At 42.6% G+C, this 20,704-nt stretch overlaps 1 protein-coding gene across 1 annotated transcript in view; it reads right to left on the bottom strand.

Annotated features, from left to right (window-relative positions):
• LOC110537486 (transmembrane protein 211) overlaps positions 1 to 20,512 on the bottom strand; it is a 204,679-nt gene extending 184,167 nt beyond the window's left edge. The window contains exons 1-2 of the mRNA XM_036937429.1: positions 20,254 to 20,512; positions 19,631 to 20,014 (exon numbers count right to left, since the gene is read on the bottom strand). Of these exons, the coding sequence (XP_036793324.1) occupies positions 19,631 to 19,948 (318 nt within the window). The 5' untranslated portion in view covers positions 19,949 to 20,014; positions 20,254 to 20,512. The remainder of the gene's footprint in view (positions 1 to 19,630; positions 20,015 to 20,253) is intronic.
• Between the last annotated feature and the right edge of the window lie 192 nt (positions 20,513 to 20,704).

A 20,704-nucleotide genomic window follows, 5' to 3' on the forward strand; every position in this document is an offset into this window, starting at 1 on the left:
GGGACATGACGTAGTGCCAGGACAGTGGGTGATGGTTGTAAAAGAAAAAAGTGACAGACACATTAGGGCCAAAATGGGAAGGTCTTTATCAAGTTTTGCTCATAACGAGTTCAGCAGTAAAAGTAAAGGGGCAATCACGATGGATACATGTCATTCATTGCAAGGTTGTCCATTTTGATGACAAAGTGGAGCCTGGAGAATAAAGAACTGATTGATTAGGAAACGGGGGCCAATCTCGGGTGAAGAAGCATAGTAAGATGATCAGAACCTGATAAGCTTCTATGTTGTATACCGCAGTCATCATATTAGGGATATCTAGGTGAAATGTCCAACGTTTTTCTGAAAATTGGGGTTTGCTTACTTAGGGAAATCCATGAAATATGAATTTGTCTTAAAACCAGGACATGTTACTTTCACTTTTTCTTTCCTTCGTTACAGGTTATGATAATCTATCGTCTGAGGCTGCAGCAATATCCTTCGATTTAAGGACTGTACCTGAAATAATACAAGATTACCGGTGAAGTGCAACCAGTGGAACGGAAGAAGAATTCCTCAATACAGGCAGACTGTCAGAACATCATTTTTAATAGTTATCAATGTGGGACTGATACCAGTGTGAAAGAGCTGATCACTTTTAAAGGACTTTGTTAATGATTACCTTGACAACAGGACGATTGAATATTATTGACTTGCAGACAAGTGAAAGATGTTTGAAATGACTTTCTTGTGCGTATCCTCCTAATACAGGACGTGGGTGGGGTTTCCATTTCTAACACAGAGAAGGATGAGGGACACTCGGGTGTCAATACGTTTCTAGTCCTCTCTCTACACTATGCCACAGTAGTCAAAGTAGTTGTTGGGTTTGTACGTTTGCGCCATTCACGTCAAGGGCAGGTATTCCATTAAGGGCTATTCCTTTTAACCAGAGTGAAATGTTGGGTATATGGATAGACGTTAATTGGTATAAAGTCATTATTGCTACAAGGGGGTAAGAATGTTGAGTATCAACATGAGAGAGCACCTAGCTCTGCAGTACGTTCATTTGAGTTTACCAATGACACTAATCAGCGACCACCTTACCTAGTTATTACACATGCCCCTGTTGGGTGGGTATGTTTTAATAGGACACTCTCTTGGAATTTGTCTCAACTGCACCAGGATGCGTTTGTGATCAGACAACAGACCTATCTGCCTGTGATGGTACTGTTGCGGAATGTCTAATGTCTGTTGATTTGATTCTCAGTAATGGCACTATGACTACTTTTTATGCCAATACCTTCGGTAATATCATCAATAATGGTATGATAGCTCCTAAATGGGACTTACTTTATCTGTGGATCCTATGCCTATTCCTGGTTACCAAAGTTGTGGTAAGGGTCGTGTTAGTACGGGTCGTGTTAGTACGGGTCGTGTCATACCCCATGTAAGACATTCTGTAAACTCTCCTTTTTCACACTGTCATAAACGTGTGATTACAGAAACGGAGAGATTGGTAATCACTTGGTAATTGAGTTTCCATCTTAAGGTATTTCTAAAATAGCACGGGAAGTTATTCATATGGCTAATTCTTTGGAAATCAAAGCTAATAGTACAATTGAGAGTCTAGAGTTAATTACAGCTGAGATGGATGACATCCGGAGTGTGGCGATGCAAAATCGTTTGGTCCTTGATTATCTTCTGTCCGCACAAGGTGCTGTTGTTGGTGCTGAATGCTGTACTTATATTCATGATAAGTCTGAGGAAAAAAAACTGACCTAATCCAAAAGATCAGGACTGAGGGCGCGAAATATCATGATTACAATCAAGATGATGTAGGCTTAGTCATGTGGTTGTCTTCCACATTCGGTACATGTGGAAGTTTTTTGATGGGCATGATACTTCTAATAGTGGGAGATGTGGTTATTTTTGTCATCCAGGTTATCAAGTGCGCTACTGCCTGATGTTTGTCTGCTAAAATCTGATGGTTACGTGATAGGGGATATCATAAGATTCATCAACTGTGTCCTTTTGGAGATGGGTGTCAGTGGTGTTCACCAGAATGTGGTGGGGATCATAAGGGTCTTCAATCACAACAAGCCTCATGATTGTGGTCAATGTTCCCATGGTAACTGTTCTCGGTGCTGTAACGAACCATGCTCTCTCAGATGTGGTATCACACCTGTTGATACCTCTTTTCTTTAACTTTGTGTGAAATGTATTTCTTATTGCAAAGTCAAGTACAATATGCCCTTTTATAGAAATACAAGGTGTTTAACGTAAATTTTATGCTTACTGCTAATGTTTTTTACTGTTAATTTTTTCATGTTTATTGTTTTCTAAAAATACATGAAGTACATTAATTTTTTTAATGGTCTAGGGGGAGGTATAACAATATGTCGAAGATAAATACACAACGCAGAGTTTGAGTGGACAAGAATACTGAACTAAATATAGTACTAATGGTCAATAGGGAATTGTAAATAGGAGTTGGATTTCAGTTCAACAGCTGTTTAGAATCTGTGGAATGTCACTCCTGAACTCAAAGTGAGGTGTGCTACGTTCTGTTCATTGAGTCGGGGGCAGGATACTTGTTATTTGGCCATTGGTCAGTTGTACTGCAAGGACTTCTGATTGGTCAACCCCAGGCTCCTGTGGAGAGTTATAAATGGCATCCCGTTCCTTTGTTCGCTGGAGAAAAGCTGAGGAGGGGGAGACTGAACATCTACCTACCATCATAACATCTTGATTTATCCTTCTCTTTTGCTTTGGAGTTTGTGTTATTGAAAAACAAAACAAAAAACAAATTGCTAACATAATCATTGCATGCTATCTTGAACATACATTCTAAGGTCACATGTCTGTGGAGTTCTTCACAATATACAGTTGAAGTCGGAAGTTTACATACACGTAGGTTGGAGTCATTAAAACTCGTTTTTCAACCACACCACAAATTTCTTGTTAACAAACTACAGTTTTGGCAAGTCGGTTAGGACATTACTTTGTGCATGACACAAGTAACTTTTCCAACAATTGTTTACAGACAGAATATTTCACTTATAATTAAAAAAATATATATATATTTTTACCTTTATTTAACTAGGCAAGTCAGTTAAGAACAAATTCTTATTTTCAATGACGGCCTAGGAACACTGTGCCTGTTCAGGGGCAGAACGACAGATTTGTACCCTGTCAGCTCAGGGATTTGAACTTGCAACCTTCCGGTTACTAGTCCAACGCTCTAACCACAAGGCTACCCTGCCGCCCCAACTTCTGACCCACTGTATTATCACAAATCCAGTGGGTCAGAAGTTTACATTCACCGAGTTAACTGCCTTTGAACAGCTTGGAAAATTCCAGAAAATGAAGTCATGGCTTTAGAAGCTTCTGATAGGCTAATTGACATAATTTGGAGGTGTACCTGTGGATGTATTTCAAGGCCTACCTTCAAACTCAGTGCCTCTTTGCTTGACATCATGGGAAAATGAAAAGAACTCAGCCAAGAAAAAATTGGTAGACTTCCACAAGTCTGGTTCTTCCTTGGGAGAAATTTCCAAACACCTTAAGGTACCACGTTCATCTGTACAAACAATAGTACGCAAGTATAAACACCATGGGACCACGCAGCCGTCATTCCGCTCAGGAAGGAGACGTGTTCGGTCTCCTAGAGATGAACATACTTGGGTGCGAAATGTGCAAATAAATCCCAGAACAACAGCAAAGGACCATGTGAAGATGCTGGAGGAAACAGGTACAAAAGTATCTACAGCCACAGTAAATAGAGTCCTACATCGACATAACCTGAAAGGCCGCTCAGCAAGGAAGAATCCACTGCTCCAAAACCGCAATAAAAAAGCTAGACTATGGTTTGCAACTGCACATGGAGAAATGTCCTCTGGTCTGATGAAACAAAAATAGAACTGTTTGGCCATAATGACCATCTTTATGTTTGGGGGAAAAGGGGGGAGGCTTGCAAGCAGAAGAATACCATCCCAACCGTGAAGCATGGGGCTGGCAGCATCATGTTGTGGAGGTGCTTTGCTGCAGGAGGGACTGGTGCACTTCACAAAATAAATGGCATCATGAGAAAAAAAATATGTGGATATATTGAAGCAACATCTCAAGACATCAGTTAAAGCTTGGTCACAAATGGGTTTTCCAAATGAACAATGACCCCAAGCATACTTCCAAAGTTGTGGCAAAATGGCTTAAGGACAACAAACTCAATGTATTGGAGTGGCCATCACAAAGCCCTGACCTCAATCCTATAGAAAATGTGTGGGCTGAACTGAAAAAGCGTGTGCGAGCAAGGAGGTTACACCAGCTCTGTCAGGAGGAATGGTCCAAAATTCACCCAACTTATTGTGGGAAGCGTGTGGAAGGCTACCTGAAACATTTGACCCTAGTTAAACAATTTAAAGGCAATGCTACCAAATACTAATGTAGTGTATGTAACCTTCTGACCCACTGGGAATGTGATGAAAGAAATAAAAGCTGAAATAAATAATTCTCTATTATTCTGACATTTCACATTCTTAAAATAAAGTGGTGATCCTAACTGACCTAAGACAGGGAATTCTTACTCGGATTAAATGTCAGGAATTGTGAAAAACTGAGTTCAAATGTATTTTGCTAAGGTGTATGTAAACTTCCGACTTCAACTGTAAATATCTGTGCAGAATCTCAAACAGCATTGATCACTTGCACTATTTTAATGTAATCTCAACTACAATCCAGGTAATTTGGTTGTGCTATTAGATGAAGCACAGTGATTACACATTAAGTTGTTGTTTACAAACAAAATATCTGATATTGTATTCCCATTTGAACTTTGTTGTGCTTATAAACGTTTGGCTTTTTTTTGTGTGGTTGAATGAATGTTGAAATCTTGTTGATCAAGTCACAACCAAAAATTACCCACATTTCAATGTTGAAATGGGCAAAATAACTGGTGTGGTGTGCCCAGTGAATTTCGGGATGGGTGCACTTCCACTGATGCATAGTGAGGGCGACAGACCACACAAAATCCCAATACTCATTCTTCACTGAGCCTTGGGCAAGGGATATATTTGTGTAACAGAAGTTCTAAGACGCTTTGCTAGGCAGCCAAAACCACCAATGAAATGTGCCCTGTGTGTTTCTAACAGTCTCCTGAAAAACAACTCTGTGGAGAACATAAACTCTCCCTCTCATCCAAACTAACTTTCACGTCTTGCTCTTCACTGTAATCAGAGGGCTAATATCAATAATATGCATGCTAGTCTCTCTTGGCTAAAAGTATAGGAGAGACTGACTGCGTCACTTCTTATTTTTATAATAAACATGAATGTGTTGAAAACTCCAAATTGTTTGCATAGTCAACTTACACACAGCACTGACACACACACGTACCCCACCAGCCATAGCAGGAGTCTTGTCACAGTGCCCAAATCCAGAACAAATTCAAGAAAGTGTATTATAAAGAGCCACGATTTCATGGAACTCCCATCTCACACTGCTCAAGTGAAGCGCAAGCCTGGTTTTAAAAAATATATATAAAGGATCCAGACGAGTGCGCCCCATATGTAGTTACGTGCAGTACAAGTGGATTAAACAAGTGACATCAATAAGGGATCATGGTCTTTCACCTGATCAGTCTACGTCATGGAAAGAGCAGGTGGTCATGTTTTGTACACTAAGTGCATATACTTATAAACTTACTTAAAATAGGACATTTATGGTTGACCAGAGTGGATATACAGTGCCTTCAGAAAGTATTAACACCCCTTGACTTTTTCCACATTTTATTGTGGTACAGACTGAAATGAAAATGGATTCAATTGAGAATGCCTTAACACCATGTTTTTTAACTGGCCTAAACACCCCATAATTTCAAAGTGGAATTGTACATTATTTTTCTATTTACTACAAATTCATTAAAAAGTACAGCTGAAGTCAGAAGTTTACATATACTTTGGTTGAAGTCATTAAAACAAATTTTTCAACCACTCCACAAATTTCTTGTTAACATACTATAGTTTTTATATGTCGGTTAGGACATCTACTTTGTGCATGACGCAAGTAACTTTTCCAACAATTATTTACAGACTGATCATTTACCTCATAATTCACTGTATCACAATTCCAGTGGGTCAGAAGTTTACATACACTTAGTTGACTGTGCCTTTGAACAGCTTGGAAAATTCCAGAAAATTACGAGCTACGGCTGGGTGTTGCTATGGTGACCAGTGAGCTGAGATAAGGTGAAGCTTTACCTAGCAAAGACTTATTGATGACCTGGAGCCAGTGGGTCTGGCGACGAATATGTAGCGAGGACCAGTCAACGAGAGCATACAGGTCGCAGTGGTGGGTAGTATATGGGGCTTTGGTGACAAAAAGGATGGCACTGTGATAAACTGCATCCAATTTGCTGAGTAGACTGCTGGAGTTTATTTTGTAAATGTCATTGACAAAGTCAAGGATCGGTAGGATAGTCAGTTTTACGAGGATATGTTTGGCAGCATGAGTGAAGGAGGCTTTGTTGCAAAATAAAAGGCTGATTCTAGATTTAACTTTGGATTGGAGATGCTTAATGTGAGTCTGGAAGGAGAGTTTACAGTCTAGCCAGACACCTAGGTATTTGTAGTTGCCCACATATTCTAAGTCGGAACTGTACAGAGTAGTGATGCTAGTCAGGCGGGCATGTGCAGGCAGCGATCGGCTGAAAAGCATGCATTTTGTTTCACTAGCATTTAAGAGCAGTTGGAGGCCATGGAAGGAGTGTTGTATGGCATTGAAGCTCGTTTGGAGGTTAGTTAACAGTGTCCAAAGAAGGGCCAGATGTAAACAGAATGGTGTCGTCTGCGTAAAGGTGGATCAAAGAATCACCCGCAGCAAGAGCGACATCATTGATATATACAGAGAAAAGAGTCGGCCCGAGAATTGAACCCTGTTGCACACCTATAGAGACTGCCAGAGGTCCGGAAAGCAGGCACTCCAATTTGACACACTGAGCTCTGAGAAGTAGTTAGTGAAGCAGGCGAGGCAGTCATTAGAGAAACCAAGGCTGTTGCGTCATCATTGATATATACAGAGAAAAGAGTCGGCCCGAGAATTGAACCCTGTGGCACCCCCATAGTGACTACCAGAGGTCCGGACAACAGGCCCTCCGATTTGACACACTGAACTCTATCTGAGAAGTAGTTGGTGAACTAGGAAGTCTTTTGAGAAATCAAGGCTGTTGAGTCTGCCGATAAGAATGCGGTGATTGACAGTGTCGAAAGCCTTGGCCAGGTAGATGAAGACGGCTGCACAGTACTGTCTTTTATCGATGGAGGTTATGATATCGTTTAGAACCTTGAGCGTGGCTGAGGAGCACCCGTGACTAACTTGGAAACCAGAATATCCCCCCACTCATCGATGTTACCCTCCTCCTCTCTCTAGCCCCTGGGTCCTCTCTCTAGCCCCTGGCTCCCGACTAGCATTCCATGGAGACCTAATTACTGTATAAGCGTTGACATCGACAGCCACTATCAATCACATCACTATGTCGCTTCTGATCACAGTTATGCTTTAGTGTGTGTGTGTGTGTGTGTGGACACGTTTTACTATACTATATTTAAAGTCCTTATAAGAATAGTAAACCAACTAAAATTCTGAGAAGTCAGGACATTTTGCCGGTCTTCACTGTGTAAGACAGAGATATAAATAGAATGAGGTCAGGAGAATCCACCCAGATAAATCTCTGCTGTTTTTTGTGACGGGTCAGTCTGCTTGTGTCTCTCACCGCTGCTCTCCACCAAGGCAGCCCTGCCCCCACCAAGGCAGCCCTGTCCCCACCAAGGCAGCCCTGTCCCCACCAAGGCAGCCCTGTCCCCACCAAGGCAGCCCTGTCCCCACCAAGGCAGCCCTGTCCCCATGGGCCACAGAGGTATGAGACACTTACATTAGGCCACATAACATAATCTATAGTAGAAACACACATGCCTGGACGAATAGCTTTCAGCACAGCGCAAGCTATCCCATTAGCCATGAATCTGAGGCCTACTCCTACTGAAAGGGTGGAAGAGAGGTGGAGACACTGAACAAATATATCTGTGAGCGCTGACAGTACATCTACAGAGAGGAAAACCTGCACCAGAGAGGGACAGACAGTGACTGCCTTCGATTTGCAGAGACTGCAACTCTTCATTGTGAAAGTGCATGGACGTAACTGGTGTATATCTCGGGGAGTGACAGGGAATCCTTTGACTCGCGTGTCAGTGTAATATGTGGGCCCTTCTGGGACCTTGGCTCGGCCCAACCTGCAAGCCACCACGCTTCTAATCTCCTCTCATTTTCTCTCTCAAAACGGGGATAGGTTCCAGGACGGTGGAGATACAGTGTACACACACACACACACACACACCTCATCCATCAATGTATTACCCAGCAGCAGCCAGGCTCCCCGTTTTGTTGGGCAGGCAGAGGGCCCTTAACAGGTTCAAGCAGAACACATCATTGCCACCTCCTCCAATACACAGTACCAGTCAAAAGTCTGGACACACCTACTCATTCAAGGGTTTTTCTTTATTTTTTACTCTTTTCTACATTGTAGAACAATAGTGAAGACATCAAAACTATGAAATAACACATATGGAATCATGTATTAAGCAAAGTGTTAAATCAAAATATATTTGACATTCTTCAAAGTAGCCACCCTTTGCCTTGATGACAGCTTTGCACACTCTTGGCATTCTCTCAACCAGCTTCATGAGGTAGTCACCTGGAATGCATTTCAATTAACAGGTGTGCCTTGTTAGAAGTTAATTCGTGGAATTTCTTTCCTTAATGCGTTCGAGCCAAAAAGTTGTATTGTGACAAGGGTGGTTTACAGAAGATAGCCCTATTTGGTAAAATACCAGTTCCAGGTGAAGCTGCTTAAGAGAATGCCAAGATTGTGCAAAGCTGTCATGAAGGCAAAGGGTGGCTACTTTGAAGAATGTCAAATATATTTTGATTTAACACTTTGCTTAATACATGATTCCATATGTGTTATTTCATAGTTTTGATATCTTCACTATTATTCTACAAAGTAGTAAATAGTAAAAATAAAGAAAAACCCTGTATTGAGTAGGTATGTCCAAACTTTTGACTGGTACTGTAGGTGCAGAGAAGAAATAAATGCCAATTGCCTGGACTGGCTACCACCATCTAAAAGTTCAGTCAGTTCTATTTGAAGAGCACACCTCTTCCACTGAGAGACAGTTCTGTTACTATGAAGTCTGAATGTCAAAATTGCATTTTGAAGCTTTGGGGGGTTTATATACTGTTTAAGGAAGGAAGTGTTTTTTACAGACTCAGATTAAGTATTTAAAAGAAGATGTCTGAAAGGACAATGTGTGACTCATTGTTTTGGCAGCTATGTATGGGAGTCTGAGGAAAGGATTATGTTATGCATTGATTTGATTGCTAGACAACCGGTTCCTCCAAACCCTGAGACTCTCTAGCTTGTCAACATAACCATTTCCCTTTAGAGACTAACAAAAGATGAGGATGGACTTTTACATTTCCAAATCAATGTTTCTGGAGGCTGGTCATGACTCATCTACATCGCAACCATGACAATCTTTGTAGATGTACACACACACACCCCCACACCATTCACACAGCAGTTGGATATGTCAAGACAGAGCTGTTATCCAGTGTGCTACATGGCCAGGTTAATCCAGCAGTGCCAGTGTTCACAGCTGTGTGTGTTGAACCCAGACAATACCAGCCCTCAGCTGTTGGAAGCTCACTAAGCTGTTAACTCAATTCTTCTGGCAGGCGAGGCGAGCACCACCACCTCCTCCTCCACACTTTACCTAGCAGCAGGTCACAGTACAAGTCCCTGGATAACACCTCCTCCAACCTGGCAACCGCTAACACCTGGACTGACTGTACGTACTAATCTGGCAACCACTGCCTGCAGCCCGAGGACACGCAGGCAGGGCTCAGGCAGCTCTGAGGGACGATAACAAAAACAGAACCCAGTCAGTCTTATGATAAGGAGAAATAACCTGAGATAATTAGAGGATTGATTCAGACGATCACTTCTGTTACTTTGTGTACGGTAAAACCATAGCAAACAATTCTGTTAATGAACTGTAATATATTGACTGCTCATTTCACTGTGATAGTGTATAATTATTGTATAACTCCATTGTATCACGTCTGTGTTCTATTCTAAGAGATCAGGACTTACATCTGTACATATGCAAATGTGTTTTTAACCCGTATTTAAACAGTCATTCCTCCCTAGCAGCAGAGCTGCCACATTAGCAGACACTATCAGGCCTGCCCGTCAGGGCTGCAGCCTCGCACATCTCTGGGATGGCTCCTCAGTGCCAAGGCTTGGATGGTAGAGCAGAGAAACCATGGCTTTCAAACATGGAGGAAGAACAGAAATTCACCATGCTAACCAGAGCACATCTAGACCAGGCACAGAGGGAGTTGTAGAGAGCCACAGACCTCTTCTCCTTCGTCATTCAGTCCCCTCTCGTTCAGTCCCCTCTACTGGGCTCTAATGGAGCTCTTAGCGCACACACACATTGCAGGACTCCACAGACCCCATGGCTTTCTGAGATGGGGGGGGGTCTTACTGTGCACCTTTTTTTGTCAGAGGGAAACAGGTTGTGATTGTGGGTGGTAGTGTGTGTGTGTGTGTGTACGTGCATAAGGTACAGTGCCTTCGGAAAGTATTCAGACCCCTTCTTTTTCCAGATTTTGCTATGTTACAGCCTTATTCTTATTTTTCCCCCTCGTCAATCTACACACAATAGCAAAAATAGGTTTTTGCAACAGAAATATCACATTTACGTAAGAATTCAGACCTTTTACTCTGTACTTTGTTGAAGCGCCTTTGGCAGCGAATAAAGACTCAAGACTTCTTGGGTATGTCGCTATAAGCTTGGCACACCTGTATTTGGGGAGTTTCTCCCATTCTACTCTGCAGATCCTCTCAAGCTATGTCAGGTTGGATGGGAAGCGTTGCTGCACAGCTATTTTCAGGTCTCTGCAGAGTTGTTCAGTCTGGTTCAAGTCCAGGCTCTGGCTGGACCACTCAAGGACATTCAAAGACTTGTCCCGAAGCCACTCCTGCGTTGTCTTGGCTGTGTGCTTAGGGTCGTTGTCCTGTTGGAAGGTGAATACTTTTCTCCGTTCATCTTTCCCTCAATCCTGACTAGTCTCCCAGTCTTGGCCACTGAAAAACATCCCCACAGCATGATGCTGCCACCAACATGCTTCACCGTAGGGATGGTGCCAGGTTTCCTCCAGACGTGACGCTTGTCATTCAGTCCAAAGAGTTCAATCTTGGTTCATCAGACCAGAAAATCTTGTTTCTCATGGTCTGAGAGTCTTCAGGTGCCTTTTGGCTAACTCCAAGCAGGCTGTCATGTGCCTTTTACTGAGGTATGGCTTCTGTCTGGCCACTCTACCATAAAGGCCTGATTGGTGGAGTGCTGCAGAGATGGTTGTCCTCCTGAAAGGTTCTCCCATCTCCACAGAGGAACTCTGGAGATCTGTCGTTGACCATGCGGTCCTTGGTCACCTCCCTGACCAAGGACCTTCTACCCCGATTTGCTCAGTTTGGCCAGGCAGGCAGCCAGCTCTAGGAGAGTCATGGTGGTAACCAAACTTCTACCATTGTAGAATGAGGGAGGCCACTTGCTACCCTTCCCCAGATCTGTGCCTCGACACAATCCTGTCTCGGAGTTCTATTGACAATTCCTTCGACCTAATGGCTTGGTTTTTGCTCTGACATGCACTGTCAACTATGGGACCTCATATCATTTTTCATCCAAGATGGCATAGTCAGACGTCCTTTTATATATATATATATATATATATATATATATATATATATATATATATATATATATATATATATATATATATATATATATATATATATATATATATATATATATATATATATATATATATATATATATATATATATATATATATATATATATATATATATATAATTTATTTTATTTTTTCTTCAAAAAACTCTCCTGCAACCCGCCTCACCAATTTATATTAAAAAAAGTATTATTCACCTCAAATCTGAAATCCACAACAGAAGCTAGCCAGAAGCTAGCCAGAAGCTAGCCAATTCACTGGCTAACATTAGTATTCAGCTAACCACAATTGGCGGTCATCATATCCTTTAGCTCGAAAAGCTGTCGCCAGTTTTGTGCAACGCAACTCAGACCAGAGCATACCGGACATATTTTCTCTCCATATCCCCGGATTTCTATCCAAGTGACTATTGGCTTACGTCGGTCCCGGAGCAAACATCAATTATTCCGGAGCTAGCCAGCTGAAGAGTTCCACCAGCCACTCCTGGGCTACAATCACCTATCCGGACCCGTTTTACTACGGACGCGGAGCACCACCAGTCCTTCACAACTGGAATACTGATGTTATCTGCTCGAGGGAGTTATCCAACTGGCCCCTCCGTCGCAACGTTACCTCAACGCCCATCTGCGGCCTGCTAAACGTTAGCGGTCTTATCGGCTGCTATTTGAATAGGTCCATCGGACAATTTTCTTGGGTGAGTATAATCTATATATACTTTGCCAATTGGATTGGTCCCCTCTACCACACGGAACCCCACTAATCTACTGACGGAAGCGCACGAGGTGGCTAAAAACAGACCTCCATCCTCTGCCAGCTTGCTACCCATGGCCCAGCTAGCTGTCTGAATCGCCGTGACCCCAACCAACCTCACTACTCAATGGACCCTTATGATCACTCGGCTAAGCATGCCTCTCCTTAATGTCAAGATGCCTTGTCCATTGCTGTTCTGGTTAGTTTTTATTGGTTTATGTCACTGTAGAGCCTCTAGCCCTGCTTATTATACCTTATCCAACCTTTCAGTTCCACCACCCTCACATGCGATGACATCACCTGGTTTCAATGATGTTTCTAGAGACAATATCTCTCTCATCATCACTCAATGCCTAGGTTTACCTCCACTGTATTCACATCCTACCATACCTTTGTCTGTACACAAAACATTGAATAAATTTTAATCGCCCCCAGAAACCTGCTCCTTTTACTCTCTGTTCCAGACGTCCTAGACAACCAATTCTCATAGCTTTTAGCTGTACCCTTATCCTACTCCTCCTCCTCCGTTCCTCTGGTGATGTAGAGGTGAATCCAGGCCCTGCAGTTTCTAGCTCCACTCCTATTCCCCAGGCGCTCTCTTTTGATGACTTCTGTAACCGTAATAGCCTTGGTTTCATGCATGTTAACATTAGAAGCCTCCTCCCTAAGATTGTTTTATTCACTGCTTTAGCGCACACTGCCAACCCGGATGTCCTAGCCGTGTCTGAATTCTGGCGTAGGAAGACCACCAAAAACTCTGAAATCTCCATCCCTAACTACAACATTTTCAGACAAGATAGAACGACCAAAGGGGGCGGTGTTGCAATATACTGCAGAGATAGTCTGCAGAGTTCTGTCATACTATCCAGGTCTGTACCCGAACAATTTGAACTTCTACTTTTAAAAATCAACCTCTCTAAAAACAAGTCTCTCACAGTTGCCGCCTGCTATAGACCACCCTCTGCCCCCAGCTGTGCTCAGGACACCATATGTGAACAGATTGTCCCCCATTTATCTTCAGAGCTTATGCTGCTAGGTGACCTAAACTGGGACATGCTTAACACTCCAGCCATCCTACAATATAAGATAGATGCCCTCAATTTCACACATATTATCAAATGAACCTACCAGGTACCACCCCAAAGCCGTAAACACGGGCACCCTCATGGATATCATCCTGACCAACTTGCCCTCTAAATACACCTCTGCTGTTTTCAACCAAGATCTCAGCTTTCACTGCCTCATTGCCTGCATATGTAATTGGTCAGGGGTCAAACGACCTCCACTCATCACTGTCAAACACTCCTTGAAACACTTCAGCGAGCAGGCCGTTCTAATCGACCTGGCCCGGGTATCCTGGAAGGATATTGACCACATCCCGTCAGTAGAGGATGCCTGGTTATTTAAAAAAAAAAAAGCCTTCCTCACCATCTTAAATAAGCATGCCCCATTCAAGAAATGTAGAACCAGCTTGAAAAAGCTAGCCCTTGGTTCTCTCCAGAACTGAATGCCCTTAACCAACACAAAAACATTCTATGGCGTTCTGCATTAGCATCGAACAGCCCCCGTGATATGCAACTTTTCAGGGAAGTTAGAAACCAATATACACAGACAGTTAGAAAAGCCAAGGCTAGCTTTTTTCAAGCAGAAATGTGCTTCCTGCAACACAAACTCAAAAAAACTCTGGGACACTGTAAAGTCCATGGAGAATAAGAACACCTCCTCCCAGCTGCCCACTGCACTGAGGATAGGAAACTGTCACCACCGATAAATCCACTATAATTGAGAATTTCAATAAGCATTTTTCTATGGCTGGCCACGCTGTCCACCTGGCTACCCCTACCCCGGTCAACAGCACTGCACCCCCCACAGCAACTCGCCCAAGCCTTCCCCATTTCTCCTTCCCCCAAATCCAGTCAGCTGATGTTCTGAAAGAGCTGCAAAATCTGGACCCTTACAAATCAGACGGGCTGGACAATCTGGACCATTTCTTTCTAAAATTATCTGCCAAAATTGTTGCCACCCCTATTACTAGCCTGTTCAACCTCTCGTATCGTCTGAGATTCCGAAAGATTGGAAAGCTGCCGCGGTCATCCCCCTCTTCAAAGGAGGTGACACTCTAGACTGAAACTGATACAGACCTATATCTATCCTACCCTGTCTTTCTAAGGTCTTCGAAAGCCAAGTTAACAAAGATTACCGACCATTTTGAATCACACCGTACCTTCTCCGCTGTGCAATCTGGTTTCAGAGCTGGTCATGGGTGCACCTCAGCCACGCTCAAGGTCCTAGACGACATCATAAACGCCATCGATAAGAGACATTGCTGTGCAGCCGTATTCATCGACCTGGCAAAGGCTTTCGACTCTGTCAATCACCACATCCTCATAAGCAGACTCGATAGCCTTGGTTTCTCAAATGATTGCCTCGCCTGGTTCACCAACTACTTCGCAGATAGAGTTCAGTGTGTTAAATTGAAGGGCCTGTTGTCCGGGCCTCTGGCAGTCTCTATGGGGGTGCCACACGGTTCAATTCTTAGGCCAACTCTCTTCTCTGTATACGTCAATGATGTCGCTCTTGCTGCTGGTGAGTCTCTGATCCACCTCTACGCAGATGACACCATTCTGTATACTTCTGGCACTTCTTTGGACACTGTTAACAAACCTCCAGACGAGCTTCAATGCCATACAACTCTCCTTCCGTGGCCTCCAACTGCTCTTAAATACAAGTCAAACTAAATGCATGATCTTCAACCGATCGCTGCCTGCACATGCCCGCCCGTCCAGCATCACTACTCTGGACAGTTCTGAATATGCGGACAACTACAAATACCTAGGTGTCTGGTTAGACTGTAATCTCTCCTTCCAGACTCACATAAAATATCTCTAATCCAAAGTTAAATCTAGAATCGGCTTCCTATTTTGCAACAAAGTGTCCTTCACTCATGCTGCCAAACATACCCTCGTAAAACTGACTATCCTACCGATCCTCGACTTTGGCGATGTCATCTACAAAATAGCCTCCAATACCCTACTCAATAAATTGGATGCAGTCTATCACAGTGGCATCCGTTTTGTCACCAAAGCCCCATATACTACCCACCACTGCGACCTGTACGCTCTCGTTGGCTGGCCCTCGTTTCATACTCGTCGCCTAACCCACTGGCTCCAGGTCATCTACAAGACCCTGCTAGGTAAAGTTGCCCCTCATCTCAGCTTGCTGGTCACCATAGCAGCATCCACCTGTAGCACGCGCTCCAGCAGGTATATCTCTCTGGTCACCCACAAAACCAATTCTTTCTTTGGCCGCCTCTCCTTCCAGTTCTCTGCTGCCAATGACTGGAACGAACTACAAAATTACAAATTCTATAATTTAGCCCAAACAACTACCGCTTCCCCTACTGTATTTATTTTGCTCCTTTGTACCCCATTATTTCTATTTTTACTTCGCACATTCTTCCACTGCAAATCTACCATTCCAGTGTTTTACTTGCTATTTTGCATTTACTTCACCACCATGGCCTTTTTTTGCCTTTTACCTCCCTTATCTCACCTCATTTGTTCACATCGTATAGACTTATTTTTCTACTGTATTATTGACTGTATGTTTTACTCCGTGTTGTTGTATGTGTCGAACTGCTTTGCTTTATCTTGGCCAAGTCTCAATTGTAAATGAGAACTTGTTCTCAACTTGCCTACCTGGTTAAATAAAGGTGAAATAAAATAAATAAATAAAATAGGCAGCTGTGCCTTTCCAAATCATGTGTAATTATTTAAATTTACCACAATCAAGTCGTAGAACCATCTCAAGGATGATCAATGGAAACATGATGCACCTGAGCTCAATGTGGAGTCTCATAGCAGTATCTGAATACTTATGTAAATAAGGTATTTCAAATGGAAAAACAGACACATTTGCAAAAAAAATAAAAAAATCTGTTTTCGCTTTGTCATTATGGGGTAGTGTGTCGATTGCTGAGGATTTTTATTTAATCCATTTTAGAATAAGGCTGTAACGTAACAAAATGGAGAAAGTTAAGGGGTCTGAATACTTTCCAAAGGCACTGCATGTGCTTACATGCATACGTACATACAGTATGTGTATGTATATTTGTGTGTGTGTGTGAGAGAAAGGTCAAGATTTTTTTATGGAGGGCAAGAGCATCAGCAGAATAATCTGCACACCAATGAGGGGTGTCTGCCTGGCGGGGGTGAAGCAGTGGTGGACCGTAACGTGTGCCTTATGAAACATTACTGGCCACTTCACCTTTATTAAATGGCCATGGAAGCGTGATGCTGGGATGCATGGACCACCTTGATCACAGACGCATCTATGTACAAGAAGTACTTCACTCAGTCAGCGACTCCCTGTGATCAAGGTGGCCCATTACTGCCTGGCCGAAAGACAGAACAGGTAAGACTCCTCAGAAATGAGTCATAATAAAGATAAAATACAATGTTATTTGTCACCTGCCTCATTAACAACAGGTGTAAACTAAACAGTGAAATGCTTACTTACAGGTCTTTCTCCAACAATGTTAAATATATTTTTTAAAGGTACAAATAATTAAATACACAGTGAATAATGAATAACGAGTAAAAAATAACTTGGCTATATACAGGGAGTACCAGTAATAGTCGTGTGCAAGGGCTATGAGGTAATTGAGGTAGCTATGTACATAGAGTAGGGGTAAAGTGGCTAGGCAACAGGATAGATAAGACAGTAGCAGCAGTGTATGTGGTGAGTGTGAAAGTGTGTGAGTATGGCATCAGTATGCATGTGTGTGTGTTGGGGTATAAGTATGTGTGAGTACAGTCCAATGTGTGTAAATAGATTCAGTGCAAAGAAGTGTGTGTGTGTTGGGAAGTGTATGTACGCTACAAGTATGTGCACACCCCTTCAAATTAGTGGATTCGGCTATTTCAGCCTCATTCATTGCTGACTGTCGTATACGCCCTGCTAGAGCTGAAATTTGACAAACTGACTTGTTGGAAAGGTGACATCCTATGACGGTGCCATGTTGAAAGTCACTGAGCTCTTCAGTACAGGCAATGTTTGTCTCTGGAGATTGCATGGCTGTGTGCTCAATTTTATAGAACTGTCAGCAACGGGTTTGGCTGAAATAGCCAAATCCACTAATTTGAAGGGGTGTCCACATACTTTTTTTATTTTTTTTATCTCCCTTTCAAATGTTAATTTATCCTCCTCATACATAATCATAACTTCTGGAGGTAGCTAGTGGGCTATTGCAGCTAGGGTTTTTCACAGCATGGTAGGGTGTCCAACTACCCTGCTCTTTCTAATCTAGAATGAAGTGAAGCGATTGAAGCACAGGATTGCTCCAAAGGAATGCTGGAGCGATGCAACTGGACTCCTGGGGGACACATGCTTCTGGCTGCCCCAGTCCCACAGTTGCAAATGAGAACATACAGAATCACTAATTAATTTTGGCGGGGACTTAGCCAGCCTCAGTGAAATCTCTTGTTGATTCCATTTGACACAAGGTCCCATAGCTGTACCCCAGTCTTTTCTTAGTTCATGCCCTTGTTCTGCATTGAATGGACTTTAAAATGTTGAATAATAATGCTTTTTCTGACAGATTTTTGCTTGTTGAAGCATTTAAAAGTGCATATCTGTTAATATATTAAAATTGGCATAACAAGAGGAGCATATCTGCCTGTCTCCCTCACAGTTTGTGACCCATTAAATACAGGATGAGCTCCCAAGTGGTGCAGCTGTCTAAGGCACTGCATCTCAGTGCAAGAGGCACTACAGACCCTGGTTCGAATCCAGGCTGTATCATAACCGGCTGTGATCAGGAGTCTCATAGGGCTCACAATTGGCCCAGCATGGTCTAGGTTAGGGTTTGGCCGTCAATATAAATAAGAATTTGTTCTTAACTGACTTGACTAGTTAAATAAAGGTTAAAATAAAAAATATATATTAAAAAAAGCCCACTGACTGTAGGTGGAAGAATGTGTGATGCGAGAGCACAATAATCCCTACAATAATGTATTCTCACTCAACAACCTTTATTTAACTAACCCTTGCCCAGTCTCCAACAAACAACTTCCCTTATAATAGTGATAAGTAACATAAGAAATGTCAAGGTCCTTATTGCCAGTATTACGGTTCATCACTAACGTAGCTACCCCTCCCTGAGTGTACTGTACTACCTCTGTTTAGTAAAATAGTATCATAACGGCAGAATAGAAACCCAGATATCGTCCAGATATGATGCCAAACACATGCCCACATTAACCCCTCTGGGTCTGGGTAAACACTGATGGCACAAGACCCCTCTCCATCCATCCACCAGAAAGCTTGTTGCTGTGGAAGGTTAATGGGTTACTTCAGGAATTTGGCAATGAGGCATTATATCATCCCCATAGTCAGATGAACTCGAGGATACCACAAGTGTCCAATATGAAGGAAGTTAAGAGGTAGTTTTGCGAGCCAATACTAACTAGCATTAGCACAATGACTGGAAGTCTATGGGTATTTGCTAGCATAGACTAGCAGTCGTTGCACTAACGCTAGTTAGCAACTTACTTCAAACCGCACACAGACATAAAATGGTATCCACGAGTTGATCTGACTCTGGGGAAGCTTTGTCAACCGTTCTCACCTGAGTGGGGCAAGGAGCCTGGACCTTTCATCCTGACATAACTAACTCAATACCACCAGTTGACTTTATCATCTATAAAACAAAACTTAATGACTTTAGTTCAATCTTATTGATTGTGCATGCTGCCATGTCACTCACTACATTCGAATCCTGAAAAAACTCCATACAGTGATGCAGGAGCTATCATGATTCTACTTCAAGTCCTCTCTCAATTATTAATTGCCTTATAAGGCAAAGGTGTATCATTGATGGTGCACATCACATACATCATGAACATGTATACCACTGAGGATTTCGGATGTAATTTGGATGTAAAACATGTAACATTGTATGCAACACCTAACTAAATTGTTACCGTAACACCTCCATTCAAGAAGCCTATGCATGTATGGTCAGTGAATTCCATACCTGCCACGAGCTGGACGGGATCTCGGCAAATTTTCCGAGTCCTCCGAAGGTGTAGCATCTGTACATATGGTCCAGGGACTCTGAGCAGTGCCAAAGTAAGCCGAAGCTCACCGAGTCCTTGTTTTTCAGATGGTCCTTGACAATCCACGCAGGGGATATAAAACTGAAACTACAGATAGCGACCAGAGCAGAGGACAGAAGGACCCAAAAGCAGCCCACACAACTGAACATCCTCGCAGCTTGGGGCAACGAGTAGCTCGGAGACAGCTCGATCCCAACCCCGGCTTCTTTTTTCTTCCGATCCAGCAACGAATGCATTTGGAGCACACACCCAGAAAAGATCAGCTGAAGCTCTCCCCCAACAAATATTACATCAACAGCCTCCTGAAGCAAGATAACGAGTTAATTTGTTATCCGTAAAGATTATTATTTAAAGGGATATTCCAGTGACCTAAACATCGGCTCCTGATTTCATAAAATAGTCAAACATGAGCACGTCTAGGTAAACAAGCTGCCACCTCAACAAGAAGTAATGTCTACTTTAAATAGGCTATCCGCTACTATACTTGAGAATATAGAAATGTGAGTCACCGCAGAACACAAAAGATGTTTGTAACACGCACCCGAGACACAGATACGTAACTGTCAGTCCGTAGGATGGTCACCACCTGGAACTATCAAATACTCTTTACCGAATTTTACGCAAGAGATAAAAAAAATTAAACATATGGTTAGTGCTGCAGTTCTCTTTATCGGTCCGGTATTTGAGTCGCCGCGCTTTTTGCTCAGCAGAAGCCGTGGTTTTGGTTAAGCGTGGTAACCAGTGGGCTTCACAACAAAAGTCTCCACATTGACGCGCGCGTCACTGCGCGCTGTGAATACTCAGGTGGGCGTATCCCCATCAATGTTGTAAACCTTCCCTTGTGTCCTCATGTTGCTTAGGATGTCAATTTTAGATTAGTGATATTAAACCATTACGCATACACATTTTACCAAAAATAAGCAAACGTGCCCATATTTTACTGCAATTGTCTTTGGAAAACAATTATAATATGTACAGTGAAATACAGTACT

This window comes from Oncorhynchus mykiss, chromosome 12 (genome assembly GCF_013265735.2).
Source record: "Oncorhynchus mykiss isolate Arlee chromosome 12, USDA_OmykA_1.1, whole genome shotgun sequence".
Taxonomy (NCBI): Eukaryota; Metazoa; Chordata; class Actinopteri; order Salmoniformes; family Salmonidae; genus Oncorhynchus; species Oncorhynchus mykiss.